Source organism: Apostichopus japonicus, chromosome 14, assembly GCF_037975245.1.
Source record: "Apostichopus japonicus isolate 1M-3 chromosome 14, ASM3797524v1, whole genome shotgun sequence".
Taxonomy (NCBI): Eukaryota; Metazoa; Echinodermata; class Holothuroidea; order Aspidochirotida; family Stichopodidae; genus Apostichopus; species Apostichopus japonicus.
This window is the reverse complement of record NC_092574.1, coordinates 21,785,923-21,802,350: the sequence shown is the minus strand read 5'-3', so window position 1 is coordinate 21,802,350 and position 16,428 is coordinate 21,785,923. Positions and strand designations below refer to the sequence as shown.

At 35.5% G+C, this 16,428-nt stretch overlaps 1 protein-coding gene across 2 annotated transcripts; it reads left to right on the top strand.

The window, feature by feature from the left end:
• The first annotated feature begins 40 nt into the window (after positions 1–40).
• Positions 41–16,428, top strand: LOC139979677 (platelet glycoprotein 4-like). 2 transcript variants are annotated; one of them, XM_071990698.1, is made up of 13 exons: positions 41–199; positions 1,698–1,818; positions 3,817–3,974; positions 4,703–4,850; positions 5,727–5,927; positions 6,808–6,949; positions 7,872–7,941; positions 8,665–8,846; positions 9,336–9,457; positions 10,387–10,460; positions 11,615–11,666; positions 11,917–12,108; positions 13,803–16,428. In XM_071990698.1, exons 2-13 carry the CDS (start codon positions 1,705–1,707, stop codon positions 13,839–13,841), a joined length of 1,494 nt encoding a protein of 497 aa, XP_071846799.1. In that variant the 5' UTR covers positions 41–199; positions 1,698–1,704; the 3' UTR covers positions 13,842–16,428. The 2 variants fall into 2 exon arrangements, with proteins under 2 accessions (XP_071846799.1, XP_071846800.1); XM_071990699.1 differs by lacking the exon at positions 41–199 and adding an exon at positions 276–298.

Here is a 16,428-nt window from a genome sequence, read left to right as displayed (position 1 = left end):
GCGCGCCCCAACAACGTTATCAATTTCGTGTAGCGCTGTGGTTCAATGATCAACTCTCGTGAAACAAACATGCTGAGATCTCGTGACAACTGCGGTTCTGAATCATTAATATAACAGCAGAACTGGGAACAGGAACCGATCAACAACTGTGTTATTTTGTAGGCTACAGAAATTCTCCAGCCTTAAGCCTTTAATTAAGGTGAGAGATTAGCAATGTACTAACTAGAGCCTAACATTAACAATATGGCAAGTTTCGCAATATAGGCTGCTTCTACCACTACCTCTAGTTAGCTCACTGGTAGGTCAAAATTAGTGCAATGGCTTAGAGTCTACCCACTAATCACTAACCATAGAACTATTACCCTATATTACATTACATACATGTTCTTCATGTAAGCCTGGTTCAATTTATGCATACCGCTTGTTTTGTTTCGGTTTTGTCTGTATTAACAGCAGTTATTATGAAAACAATTGTAGATAATTGCTAGTATCAGCATGAGGGTTTCAATTATCGATCACTTCATACTTTGAACTGGCAAATTGTAGGGAAAAACTAAAACAAATGACCACATGACAATTGACTTTGTACAGGGTTAATTATCATTCGCGAATGACAGCGAATGACAACGAATAACAACGAAGGACGGTGGTGAGAAGAGATAGAATGATTAACGGAGTGGAGTAAATGCGGTTATTGGTTTTCTGCGCAAAAATGATTTGAGGAAAATTGCATGTTACTTGGATGCAGGGTTTTGGTGTAATTTACGGATAGAAACCACAGGGAAAGTTTTTGTGTGAGAATGCCCCCCCCCCCCTTCCCTATGCCACTGTTACAGAGTAGCTCCATAACTGGCGCAAATTTTCTCCTTTTCCAGTCCCATTTGCACCCCCCTTAAAAAAAGAAAAAATCTTTCTTTTTTCATAGAAATGTCCAATATAAGGACTCTTACTGAAATTTTTAGCCGTTTCAAGATTATAAAATTGTTAGTTTCTAACAATTAATATCGGAAAAATGACGTTAAAATCAGACTTACAATTTCGCTTACTATAAGGTGCGTTTGTATCTTGTCTGTACTTTACTAGATCTGTAAGCCACGCACTTCGCGTACACTCGGTTTGCCGCATACACTCGGTTTGCGTAGCTTTAATATACCCACAAAGTCTGAACTGTGATATCCGGTTGAAGCAAATGTCTGTGCTGTCATTCACTGTCATTCGTTTTAGTCAAAGCAATTTTTTAGTGTGTACAACATATTGTCATTCGTTATGTGTAACACAATTGCCATTCGTTTTAGTAACACCCCAAATTGTACACCTTGATTTGTCTATTTTTCGAACGTTTAGATATCCAACATTTGCCACATGTACATGTTATGTCTTGTAGGTATCAAAACCAACATAAATATTCCACCTGGAGTTACCTGTTAACCTACATCCATCTTTCAATCGGCTATGGATCTGATATTCACAAATCTGCAAAGCATTCTAATGTACTTTACAATAAAATTATAACAAAAGTGCTATTAACTGAAAGCAATAAATAAGTTAATGTGTTTTGAGATTGGACTTGAACAAGCTCAGCTAGGCTGTCAATGGAATGTATAGAGGCAGGGAGTTCATTCCAAATGGTAGGTGATATCCTATATTAAGATGTAAACTGTTCATAATTGAGTTAGTTTTCTTATTTTTTTTTATAGTATCACAATGGTTAACAGTGCCTGTGCTGTGGTGGGACTAGTGATCTCAATCCTCAGTGTTGTTATCGGGATCGTTATATTGGTGGTGGCCCCACCACTTATCCACGACATCACAGAAAGTGTGAGTGTGAACTTCCATTTTGTAATAATAATTGAAAAAATTGAATATCAACCTTTTCTTATCAAGTCAAACCCACATATATTTCACTTTTTCACTACTACCAAGGTTTCCCATACATTAAACATATGTCGTGTCCACTCAAGTAAGCAATGTGTGAGAACACATGGAAGATGAAGTACAACTCATTGAATATATTTTGAGGTGTGTTTATTCGATCCGGTACCAAGTCTGACTCTCTTTTACAAGGCGTAAATAATATAAATCTACAGTATGTGCGAAACTAACTGTCTGAGATAATTATAGGACAGTTCATGGCAATATATTGTCCACAGCAGATGGTCAGTTTTTCTCATTGCAGGGGTCACTGGCAGGACTCCCCTAACATCAAGTTGTCAGCATTAAAGCAGTGTAGTGACATGCATATATGCATGCACATGGATGCATATGCATGTATATGGTAGTATAATTCAGCCAGTTGGGACAATTTCCTAATGCTAATTCCTCTCTAAACTGTACACCAATATCATGCTTCAAAGCACTCGTACTAACAGTATCGACAGTTCCTAATCTTTATCTGATCCTAATGCTACTACCTCTCTAAACTGTACTCCAATATCATGCTCTCAAAGCACTGGTATTGACAGTACAAACAGTTTCTAACCTTGATCTGATAAAAACATACTGCTCGTACTGACAATACGAATTGCTCTGAAGCGGGACATGACACTAAAGTATAGACAAAATTGTCCCAACTAAGTGGTTTAATTATACATGGTGGGTATCACACATATATATTTTGGTTAGCTGGGAAGTTTAACCCTCGTAAATTGCTGAGTTAGGTCAGGTCCCTGGGTGGCATCAGACTTTGTGGTACACTCTATCTGTTGATTATCAGTTAAAGCAATTTAAAACAAACTTCCAGGTAGAAAATATAGTACCAAAAGATATCAAATGCTGATATCTTTGTTTACAAACTGATTTAAATAGCCAATTAGCATCGTGTTGTAAATTTGTTATCAGTACTTTGCCCTAACATCAATCTACACTTCAGTTCCACTACCATGCCAGGGAATTTCTTAGTAGTCTTTGATTGTACAAAAGGTTCCTTTATGAAATGAGTTTATTTATGAAAAGAGTTTGTTAAATTATGTTTGATCCAAAGCTCACTGGTAGATTATTTATGTGTACATAATATATGAGTTTGCCCCATATATTACAGTTTGGTTGATGCTATTAATCTTCATTTAAGCGTGATTACTGCTACTCGAAAAATCGATTCTAAGACTAAGATTTAAGCATTGATGTTAGCGGAAAACAAGGGAGAATAGCACAGTTTATTTTCACAAAAAAGATAAGTCATTGTATTACCAATATTTCTAAGGCCTGCTGGAAAATGTCAAAAATTTGGATTGTCTTTCCTTTCTTCTAACAAAAAACGTATCCTGGTTTATTTACCTTAAAGTACGCATCACAAGTCCTTTGGTGTAGTGAGATTTACCCATAGAGCATCATGTCGGATAAAGTCACTGTTTTCTCAGAAATTCTACCAATATTTTACCAAATACAGCTCAAGGTCAACTTACATACACAGTACATAAATACGACCAGGTACTTCTAGTGTGAATTACACACAGGAATTAATCTGTTTGACATCATTTAGCAATTATGGAGGGAAAGCAAATATTCTGTTGCTGCCATCGTACTCTTTCTCAAAGTGGAAGAATATTTCAGGCCGTTTTATTAACAAAATCATAGAGCTAATATTTAAGCATTCAAATTTACTGTATGCTATAACTATGGTTAACTCCTTTGTGATATAATTAATTAGTGACCACAATGTACTATAGGTAGGTTCTATTTCCAATGATGAAAACCAAGGTCAGACTCGTCGACCCTATAGTAGAAGTGGTCGGTAGAAAACAGTGTAATGTTTTCAATGTCAATCAGTATTAATTCCTGACTTACTGTAACCTGATTGTGTTGTTTTGCTTCCTTCAGAGTATCATCTTGTCAAACAGAGGAATTGGTTATGGATTTTGGAAGGACCCACCTTTCCCTATTTATATGCAAATATGGGTGTGGAATTTGACCAATCCAGATGAAGTCATGAAAGGAAGCAAACCAAAGATTTTCCAGATTGGTCCTTACACATACAGGTACAAGAATTCATGAATATGTAATAGAGCTGTGAGATTGTAGTTCATTGGTCAGTGTTACTTGCATTCGTACGAAGGCACTTCCATGAACAAACGAGCCCACTTCCTTCGCATATGACCCATCCAAGAAAAGGACGTTTCCTATGGATAATTTGTAAGGAAAGATTTTGATAATAGGCAGCAAAAGAAAGGCAAGGGGTATTGTTGAAGATTATTAATTAGGACTTGAATCAAGGTTTCATTTTCGTATCGTATTTCTTGTTTCTATCTTGGTTTATATCTTGTTTTATATCCTGTTTCTATACATTCAATCAAAGTGTCTTATTGAAAATTTATGTGTAGGAAAGTCCTTCCAACTGTTAATTTGTTATGTATTGCTAACAAACATAAATCAAATACTAGTTGAAACCTCGCCTAGGCCTTACAACAGCTGTGAATACTGATAGTTGCTTTTAGGATGTTACTGTTGTTTATAAACATGCAAGCAATCATAATATGCATAAGAGGTCAGTGTAACAGGATGAAGATCGGTTACATTCAATCTTTACATGTTACATTTAACAATTAACAGAAACTTGCTATTTATAGAACTTGGTGACACTTACCATAAAACTGTACATATTGTAAGTGAAAGGTCAAAGTGTTTCAAAACAATGTAGCATTGTGCTGATGATGTTGTTTCATCCAATTGTGCTAATCTGTTAACACTTTCTCTTTTATCTTTGCAGGGAGTACCGACCCAAGACCAACATAACCTTTGATTCTGAGAATAACACCGTTTCTTATATATCGCCGCAAACGTACATATTCCAACCAGATATGTCAGTTGGGGACCCAGAATTAGATAACTTCACATCGATTAATGTCCCGTATATAGTAAGTAGATTAACTTCTCAATGCTCATAATGAATATCGGCATTTTATTCATTTACAGTACAATGAAACTGATGTATAGGAAGTGGGATCGTCCAGTCTTGAAAACTAGTCCGGATTAATCGAATCTTCGATTCTATTTGGCAGTTTGCTATTTTACTGAACTGTTCCTAGTACATCATTTTTTTTTAATTTTTTTTTTTTAAATAATTTGAAGTACCAAAACAAAGTTCATTTGGATCATTCACATTACAATAAAACCAGATACACCAAGTGGGATTGTCCAGTTTTAAAAAAAATACTCCGAATCAATCTAGTCTTCAATTCCATTTCTGAAACAGAATTGTTCATACTTTATGAAAAGCAACATTCATAAACTTCAACACTGCTACAAAAACTTAAAATGTACTAAATTATTCACTGCACACCCTACTGACTATACGAAAATATGTCAGAGACAACTCTGAAATAAGTCATTAAAAGTAACAAATGATGTATCTGTTGTATTTAGCTTAGCTTGCCTGAAATTTTGTGGGTTTTTTTGGTCAATTTGCAGAAGAATATTTTAGACAGAGTGATCGACACAGCAGCTCTGCTTTTGTCTAAGAAACATATTTAATGTAAATTGCTCTGCTCATAAAATTAGAGGGCGCTCCACACAGAGTTTTGATTAGGATTGCTAGTATCTATAGGCTGATTCAGGTTTGTTTGATCAAACATGGTTTTCAGAATTTCTAGGATAAATTTGCTTTTGACTAATACGTTTCAAGCTTGCTTACGAAATCTCAATTTTTTCTTTTTTCTCTGCCAAAAGATAATGGCAGTATAATGTCTTTTTCTCATAAACATATTAGAGGGGATTCTGTTTTTCTTTTCCAGACAGCAGTAAATCAAGCCAACTTTTGGGGATTCTTTGACAGAGTCGGACTGCAAGTTATTGCAAAAATGACAGACTCTACAGTCTTCAAAAGCTATAGTGTTCATGATTTCATCTGGGGTTATACGGATCCCCTTCTTGTGGAGCTGTTGAAGATAAAACCCAAAGCTGTGCCGACAACATTCTTTGGAATCTTTGCTGATGTGAGTGATTGTTTTTTATCCGTAAAAGCTGCATCGCATCGCAAGAGGAATCAGCTTTTGACACAGATTCAAGAATTTTTGGTGCTTACAGCAATATGTAAGGTTGACAGGTTAAAACAAGAACATATTCTGTTTCCTATTATAAACCTCTGGCAAAATGTGTGCAGAAGTTGTGGAAAGTTCATTTAAATGATTGTTGATTACATTAAAAAATGCTGCCTTTTGTTGGGCTTTGGGGGTGTTGCTTTGGACTATATTTCGTAAAGTTAATATAGAAATGATATTGAACTTATAAACATATTATGTAGTCTTAAATATGTTATGTTTAAATTCTTATAAAAAAAGTTATATAACAGCAATAGAATTAGATTATGGGATTTCATAAAATCTGAATGTGTTGATTTTAATACAGAGTTCTAAAAATTTATAAAGTCAATGTACTTTAGCGCCCTCTATTAGTTTATAAATGTGCAAAATCATTTATAGGATAACATATATACTTTAAAAAATATTGTCACAAATGGCATCCCATACTAGTTTGAATTATTTCCAGAGAAGATTTGCAAGTGCTTGTCAGATTACGGCCCCCTGTTATCAGCAGCCAGCGTTGATACGTAATGAATTAGTCATAGAGAACCAGTGATTGAGAAAAAGAAGTTTACTTGATGTGCATATTTTAGTGCATTCCTCTACTCTACTTCACTTTATTTTTTATTTTTTTATATTTTTTTATATTTTATTTATTTATTTATTTATTTATTTATTTATTTATTTATTTATTTATTTATTTATATTTTTATTTATTTATTTATTTATATTTTTATTTATATTTTTTTATATTTTTTTTATATATTTTTTATTATTGTTATTTTGATCATAGAGAAATGGTTCCCATGATGGTGTATATGTAGTTGATACCGGGAAGAGGAACTCATCTTTCACAAATATTATCCAAACATTCAGAGGAGTTCGTCTTCTGCCGTACTGGTCAACAGATGAATGTAATATGATTAACGGCACAGGTAAAAGATAACACTTTTATTTTTTGTTTATCTAGTGGTTGTAATGAGAATGGCCAGTGCAAACAGGGTGTAGGATAGGTTAATGTTCTCCCACTAAATGTTCCCCCCCCCCCCCAGCCTCCCTCCTTACCTTCATATCACAGAAATCAAACATTAAAATAAAATTGGTCTGTATCTGCATTAACATATTTGTGCAAATTAAAGCCTGATCCTCTTTCCCTTCCCCAAAGAAAGAGAGGGTTTATTCCCCCCCCCCCTCCCTCTCCTGGGAAAGGGAGAGTTTCCTCCCCTGGATAGATGGTTTTCCCGCATCCTGACCTTCTGTATGCTGCCAGTGAACAGGCATGTTCAATTTTGGTAGCACCCTAGTGATTGAGAGTTCCATGGGAGGTCTGAGAAACATGTTTTACCTCGTAGGGAATCCATCTCGTTCTGAGTTGGTCTTCAGTATATTTCAAAAATATTATGACGGCATAAAAGCAAAGCTGTAACAGTTGGATGATTTATGTGATATTCAACAGGGCCAATTTTTATTGGTTGTTCCCTTCATCCGAGCTGACCAAATTTCTGTTCGGAAACCCAAATCAGCTCTGGTGGTTGTCCGGCAGATGACTAGCTGTTTAGAAAACTAAATTCAGCCTGCACTTCCATAAATACCCCAAAATAGGTATAATGATCAATTGGTATCACCCTCCATCTCTCTGGAGATACATGAAATAAAAGAAAATAGTGGTAGACCTATATGATCCATCTGAAAAGTTTGTTTGGGCCCAACACCTTGTGTTCTATTCACCAAAACTACACATCTCTCCTAAATATTGATGGTGGTTTGTTATTTTGCAGTATTTTCTTGCTATTATATATCTATATTTTTTAAATATTAATTACAATTTCCATTCTTTCCTTTGTTTTGTGTGTGCAGATGGCACCTACAACCCTCCTTTCCTAGACAAGAATCTACCTGGCTATGTATTCTCCTCTGATATATGCAGGTAAGAATATGATGACAAGCATCCCTCTACCCCCCCCCCACTCCCCATTGGGCATATGTATGAGCCTCAAAAGGACCAGCAGACAATAGAGCTGAAAAATTTATAAACTCAGCCCCCACCCCTACCACCCATCACCATCTTTTCCTTCCCCTTGTTCAAGAGAAAATAAAATGCTTGTATTAAATTCCAAAGCATGCTATGCCCTATGTGATTGTGACATTTATGAATATCAGTGCATATATGTTTTTGTACTTTCAAACCTCATTATGCATTTCCATTATTAACACAGCCAAACTGATACCAATCGCAACACAGTCATATCCTCTTGGCATCAATGTGTAGCAAAAAATAGCGCAATCATATCGAGGTACTCTCCCTCGACATTTTCTTACCCTTCAGAAACTTCCAAGATCATATCCTATCTCTATACAAAAGTATTACTCAAATGCATACATAGGCTGTAGATGGTCGGACCTTTCCGTTTCATAACTGTATATTTGGCTAACTGTTGGTCTAACGTATTTCGTGCAACTGCTATGCATAGCGCAACATTGGCCACTAGCATCCTGCGCTATATAAATGTGGGAAGGATGGGATGGGGGGGGGGGGGGAAAGGGGGAGGGTAGAAGGTGGAGGAGTGAGTTTTAGTATGGTTGTGCATCTTTTTTTTTTGCCTTATAAAATGATCCATCAACAATTTGAGTTTCCTGACATTTGCTTCAGGTCCATAAAATCCGAGTTCGAGAAAGAAAGCGAGCTACAGGGCATAACAGCCAACCGTTTTGTGGGACCACCGTCAGACTTTGAGAGTCCTGAAGTGAATCCAGACAATGAAGGATTCTGCACTCCTGACAACAACCATTGCTTATATGGGGGACTCCTTAATGTCAGCAATTGTCAAAAAAGTATAGTCATTTTTTTATTAGAAAGTTAATTCAATAATTTGGATTGTTGTCAAACAATTGAAACATTTATTTTCTGAAGATAATTTGTAACATGTTTATTTGCAAATGGTCTCTGTTTTAAAAAAAAATTACAAATTAGTAATATGAAATCATCTCTGTTTTTATGGTACAGAAAAAATCAGCATATTCACATGAAATGTATTAAGGAAAGAATAATTCATCAGCAATTTTAACCTCCTTTCAGCCAATTTTCAATTTTTAAAGTCTCAACTTGTTGTGTACAACCATCATTCTGTTTCTTCACAAATTGGCTATTTTGTATCAATTATTCTAACATTCACAAATGCCTGTAATTGTATTTTGTTCTTTCTTCTTTTGTAACAAAATCCTATTGTTCTGTTACCAAAAAATTATAGTCATAGTATTGTTGTTATGATACTTAGAATATGATTTTACTATCTCCCTTTGTTACTTTTATACCCAATTTAGATGCCCCTGTGGTAATGTCGTTGCCTCACTTCCTCTATACGGACCCAAAGGTTCTTGACATGATCGCGGAAGGCCTTTCTCCCGACAAGGAAGAACACGAAACCTTCTTTGACATTGAGCCGGTGAGATATGTGGGGTGCCGTAAGACTAATGTGCTCCCTCTTTGTAATGCCTCATCACCTTGTGCGAATTCAATGACTATCATATGTTTCCACAAAATTATCTAAAGATCTAAAGGACATATTCTTGTTTGTGAAGGACATGTGTCAATATTTGTTAGTGGAAGTGAACAAATCTATCAGAAATACCCTTAAGAGGATAGCCCAGAGGAAAATTTGTACTTAACAGATGTACAAAGAGGAACAGATTCTAAGGATCCTGGTGTAATTTGCAATTCAATTGCTGTGTACCATTTTTTACCCCCGAGATAACAACATTTGAAGTTGACGCATTCTGCAGCAAAAGTGAACTTGCAGCAAACAGATGTGACATCATAGAAGCACAAATAATAACTTTGTCTTGAGGTTTCCTTCAAATTAAAACATTTTGGGATGCACCTGAATATGAATAAATACACCAGAGTCCTTGATATATCGTTAATTCGATATCCACTTATGTTCAATTGGAACCCTGTACAATGCAAGTTCATAAAAATAAAGTGAAATAAAGAAGAAGTTAAACAGTGTAGGAACTGTAAACAACTTTCACTAGGATACAAAGGATATGTTTCCCCTTTCATAAGTCAAAAAATTAATTATTGTCTCTCTTGACTGTCCATTTAAGTTTATGACTAACTGTTGATAAGGAGATGGTACTGTATTAAATATGGTATGAATAGACTGAAGTGGTCATTGCACCCCCCTTAAAATAATTAAGTAGCCATGTTTAGTCGTACACTCTGTAGGTATTCTCATCAAACCTGTTTTTTTTTAATGTCCGTCGGCGATTAACTTTGTCAAAGCATTGGGATTACTAGTTGAGAACTATCACCCTTCAGTCATGAGTTTGAATAGTTTTTAAGTGACATGAAGATTGTATTTCTCTCAAACAGCAAACTGGAGCTCCCTTAAGGATTAACAAGAGACTACAGATCAACGTACACGTGAAGCCATATGGCACATTCTTGTGAGTTACTGCCTTTTACATTTGTCTTTTCATTACCCACTCAAATTCATTTTCATTTTTCGTTTTATTCTGCAACTCTCACATCTTGTATGATATCCTGTTAGCGAAAAAATTCAAGAAAGTATTTTTATAACTGAAGGTGTGTAACCAAGTCTTTTTTTGCTTTAAGAAAGATTTTATACACAGTGGTACTGCTTCTGTTTTTGTTCCATCAAAGAAATATGAAATTTTGAAATATTTTCATATTTATTTGGATGAATTCAAAGTGCAAATCTTTATATCATATATATGCACAACACATGAAACTGTCTTTGTTATTCACTGTTGGAGTCAGGACTTCTCCAAGTTATAAATCCATTAGTTATTTGTATTAGGTCTCACGATTGTACCTCACCGACATAAAAGTCCCTTCACATGGTTGTATCATTCACCCATTGTTATACCATGTCTATCGACTTTTAAAATAAGAACAATGACGCCTTTCTTCATTATTCTCTGAAGACTCATCTGAGAAAAGATGAGCCTTGATTATACCATATGAATAGAGTTTAAAATGAACTGTCTGTTAGCTCTTTGACCATTGTTACAATGATATATTAAATACTGTAGTTTTGCAATTAAATTGGTATTAATTTCCTAAATAAGATAACTGAAGACCATTGTGTAGCAGTGTGGTCCAACTAAAGTTTTGTCTGGATTGATGAAATTAGCCAAAACCTTAAACAAGGTTTCCAAATGAAAGAATAAAATCATGGCAGAATAGATGGTTGTAACCAGTTTTTATCTGGGTTCTCTTAAGCAGACTGAGGGCCTTATAAACTTATTTGTGAATATTTCCAGGGATTGGAATGAAGAAAGGTTTATACCGATGCACAGAAGCAGCTTTGAGCAATCTGCAAAGAAGAGAAAGAGACCTTTTTTTTCTTTTTTTGGTTGAGCTGGTAATCAGAATAAATTTCATCGTTGTAGTTAGATCTTTATGTTTGACGTTTATTTGAAGTATTAAATAAACCTTTTAGCGTATCATGTCTCGAAGCTCCCAACAGTTTTCGCTCTCAAATATGTGTTTATGGGATATAATAAACTATCTGATACTGTCTGCCCATTGATAAACACCCATCTCTCATGTATCCTCCTATGGTCTTCTTTGGCAGAGACTGGAAAAAGTTACCCGAGATTTTTCTTCCAACTATGTGGTTAAATGAGGTAAGCCTGCTCTCTTACTTACGCAAAAGAATCGGTCTGCCAGAAAAAAAAGTAGTTTATCAACGAATCTATACTTTTGAATTGATATATTACATATTTGTTCGGTGATCCAGCCATCTATATTCCCTCAAGTTTTGAATCCTGTTAATCTGTGCTTTGCTTTCTTCATAATTAGGTTTTGTGTTTGCTTAGAATCTTATAATAAAAAATAAACAAAGATTTGATTTTTCTTTCATTGACTCACCCACAGTCCAGTTGTATCGGTGATGAACACGGCTCAGAGTTCAGATGGCTGACCAAGTATCCAAGACTCATATCTAACATAGTAGCATGGGGACTCATTGCAATAGGGCTATTGGCCATCGTGATTGGTTTCGTTGTGTATTTTGTCAGAGTTAAAAAGGAGTCAGGAAGCCAAAGACCCATTAACGATGAAACTGAGGTAAGCCAACATTGTTGATTACATAGTTTGTGTCACTACCAGTCGAACAAATCGCAATACAGTGTCTAGACCGGTGTAGTTAAATATACAGCATCATTTGTGTGTTATAAGCATTTATAAACTTTTCTTTATCACAGTTGTAAACAAGTCTCAGCTTTGCATTAAGTTCAAGCCGAGCAATCATCACCACTGATTTTCACTCGAGTCAGGACCGTTGACGTGAGTCACTGTACCGTTTCTGCAGCAAGAAAATATTAACATACTTGTTCGAGTGACTTCACATCTGAAATGTTGTGACTCGAGTCAAACCGTTACAACACACCGGTTTTTGTAAGGATCGGTAGTGTACTGAAGCATCTATGTGCAAATGGAGTGAACTTTTGCCCTTGCCCTGTTTCAATTGCTTTTAAAGCAGAAGGGTACAGTCTCTTAAAAGGGATATTTGGGCGGCTGATTGCTTCATAAAAATGCTGGAAGTTTTCTTCAACTATAGGTCAAAACCATCACCTTCGTAGCATTTTTTGCATGGCGACGATACAGATTTTTTACCAATCTGTTGTTATTTTGTGAATGCATCTGGCAGACTGCCAAATGAATGATGTCATCATGGCAATTTAGCTGAAAATGTTTTGTTTATATGTTTCATACTTAACTCAAGTTGAAAGAAAGAAAGAGAGAGAATGTGAAATTACGGCCAAAAGCCGCCGCTCGTAAAGAGACATGCTAGAAAGAACACAAGAAAATTTTTGTACCCAATCCCCATGAACTGAACACGTTGAAAGAACCTTCAACGAAACAGAACTTATAATAAAACCAAAAGGAAGATATCTATTGAGACCGAGTGAAGAAGAGGCTGAATGAAATAATAACCATATGCAGTAGATAAAAAATAGACGTAAAAGCTTACAGAGAATATATAGGAAGATGATTTTAACTGTTATTAATTTTGTTGTGGTTTATATTTATATTGCACAATGTATGTTTGTATGTATGTATGTATTTTAGATCCTTCTGCAAGCAGGAATCCGCTAAGAAGCCTCCTTGGCTTATCAAATCCGCAAGCTGACCGAAGTCAGTCTCTTACATTCATATTTTTAACATCCAATATTATGAATTGTCAACAACTCTGTAACTGGACGACATACATTAATCTTGGAGTGACTCGAACCGGGGACCTTATGATTGGAAGGCACCGGCATTAACCACTGAGCTAACACTCCACAATGAATATCATATACTCTCCCTGTCCTTCCTTACTCCCTTGTCTACTGCTCCCTACAAAGAATCTGTGATAAATCAAAAGGATGAATCAGCGAAAAGATTATAACAGGAGAGTAATCATTTGAAGAATATTTTAGCGATATGACATCAAAGACCACCTACTGTGATCCATTGCAGGGAAAAATCCACGGTTTAGTCCGCCCAAATTTATTTCATTCAACTAATCATATCGTGAGTTAGGGACAAGTCATTGATATGGGGATTTCAACTAACAGGAGTGGAATACTTTTCTTTTCCGTATGAATGTCAGTTTGTCGGGCAATGAGGCATCCCCTCTAAGAACCATCCGTAGAAGAAAATTGCACCCATCAGGATGGAGGATTGAAATATGTCAATCTATCTAGTAAATATATTTAATTTGATGTTTGATAAATCAGTGACGTAATACCTGATCTGATATTTTTTGCTCACAGGATTCACCGAGTGAAAGAACGCCGTTGCTAAACGACTAGAACAACACTGCCACCTACTTACGGCTATCACCTTGTACTTCTACAAATGCAAACTGATTAGAAAGCGATTCCTTAAAACCCATGTCACCATACCGAATATATAGCGTAGGTAACTCTTAATTCTTAAAGCCAGCCACACTGACTGTCTGAATGCGATTCCAACTAAAATCGAACGACGTTAAGAGGAAAATCGTGGATGCTCGGGCAGGGTGCTTTGGCTAACGACTACAACAGCTCGGGATTTAGCCAGTTTTATTGCACGTCTGCTTCAGTCAGGGAAACTGAACACGTACAGTTTTCTCCAACTGGCAGTCAGCAGTAGTTTTGCAGCATATCACGACTTCAAATGCCCAATCACAACATGTATGTTACCTATCACAGGGATATTCAACCAATCACAGAGTCTGTTTCTATACCTCCTATAAATTGTAGATGACAATGTCTTGTTCCTACTACAGATCTTCAAAGTATATTAAGTGTAATTATCATGGATACAGCAAGTACTTACTGTGGTGTTATACTGTAATTCTTTTCCATAAAAACCATAGTAAAATGCTCCTCCTGTCTCACGACATTCGGGCAAACTGGTGGAATTATACCCACCAAAACATTACTGCCTTTTCTAATTCTCAAATTGTTAAAAATGCTGCTTTCTAGCAAGAGTATAGTGCTGTAGTTTAAAGAGTACTTTTTCAGGCGGTGTGGGCTTGGGGGGATGATGTTTTAAAGATATTACTATTTGACTGTTTGACGGTATTGTCAGTCACTGAGTGTGTATCTCACTCAAGAAGATTATTTGATTTAATAATGTAAACTACTCCATCGCTGCTGAAATAGCCATAGTGTCTTGCTATGTCGAATATTGTAGGATACTTCCTATTGAAACATGCTAATGTCACGAGATAACGCATGATGTATACATTCTCTGCACATTGATGATACTCCACTATCAATGAGCTAACGCATTATGTATGCATTCTCTGCACATTGATGATACTCCACTATCAATGAGATAACGCATTATGTATACATTCTCTGAACATTGATGATACTTCACTATCAATGAGATAACGCATGATGTATACATTCTCTTCACATTGATGATACTTCACTATCAATGAGATAACGCATGATGTATACATTCTCTGCACATTGATGATACTTCACTATCAATGAGATAACGCATGATGTATACATTATCTGCACATTGATGATACTTCACTATCAATGAGATAACGCATGATGTATACATTCTCTGCACATTGATGATACTTCACTATCAATGAGATAACGCATGATGTATACATTCTCTGCACATTGATGATCATGACGATGATCATCAACATAATAAAACAAAAAGTATGCCAATGAAATAAATGTTTGTCTTCCTAATCATCGGAATTTCTAAACTTAAACTGTAATATATTATTTTGGAAAATCTGCCATTTGATTATCATCTCAAATGTTCATGCCATTTTTGCAATGCCATTGTATTAACGTTTTGTCCTTAGAAGCTTGAAAGAACGATGGAATAGTCTTTCAGTAGATTTCAGGGTTTTTGTCTTTTCTTTTGTTTGTGCCACATCGTTTTTCTAATGAGAGAACAGTCTGTAAATGTTCTAATCGAAGCTCTTGCCATTATGCAGCTTTTCTTATGTTAACCAAATTATATCTTAATCATGCTTAAGGTTTTCAATTTTTTTTTACTATTGTTTTGTCATTAATCATTTATCTATATTATGAATAGCACAGAGTTTTTTAATGTAACTGAATAATATGGATTAGTTTTTCAGTACTTTTTGTATAATGTTGGTAGTGATTGGGGGGGGGGGGGAGGGGGTGGTAAGCAACTTTAATGAAGCTCATAATATATTGTGGGAAGAGATTGATCAGTGGATAATCAGTTTTCTGATATTTCAACAAATTATTTTTTATTTTACCAACATCCATTACTTATGATGTGAATATTCAATATGAATATATAATTAGTGAGCAATTCACACTTGTTTGCATGCTGCATATTCGTTAATGTTCTCTGTAGTTAGAATTTCTTCTTTTCAAGAAATATTATTTTTCTCTGTTAAAAAATGACTGAAGTAGTCAAAGCTGCACTTGAAAAATACAAGTATGTCAGTTGGCACCATTGCCAAACTTACCATATTGCAGCCCCACCACCCCCTGTACAACCCCTCCCTCCACCCTTACAATCAAAATCCTTTAGATGCTTCAACCTTTGATTTTCTGCATAGTTTAATCCCAACTGGGAGTTTGAAACCATATGATCAGGAAGGTGGTTGGCCTATTAAAGTGCATTCTCCTTATATCTGTCTCAAGATTGTTTATCTTTATTATGCGTAAAATTTCTTTAAAAAACTCAGGATGTGTACCAGCTGCAGGTGAAGGTCAGTTTTTAGTGATTTATTTTTGTATATTATAAGTTGAAATTCTTAGTTCTCAAGGGTTTTAATTCATACATTGCATAGGCCTATACTTAATGTTTTGTACTTTCTTAATAAAGTTGCCCAGAAATATTTGCAGCTAAGTTTTGTTTACATTATTGCAAGAATATTATAATGTATAATCATCA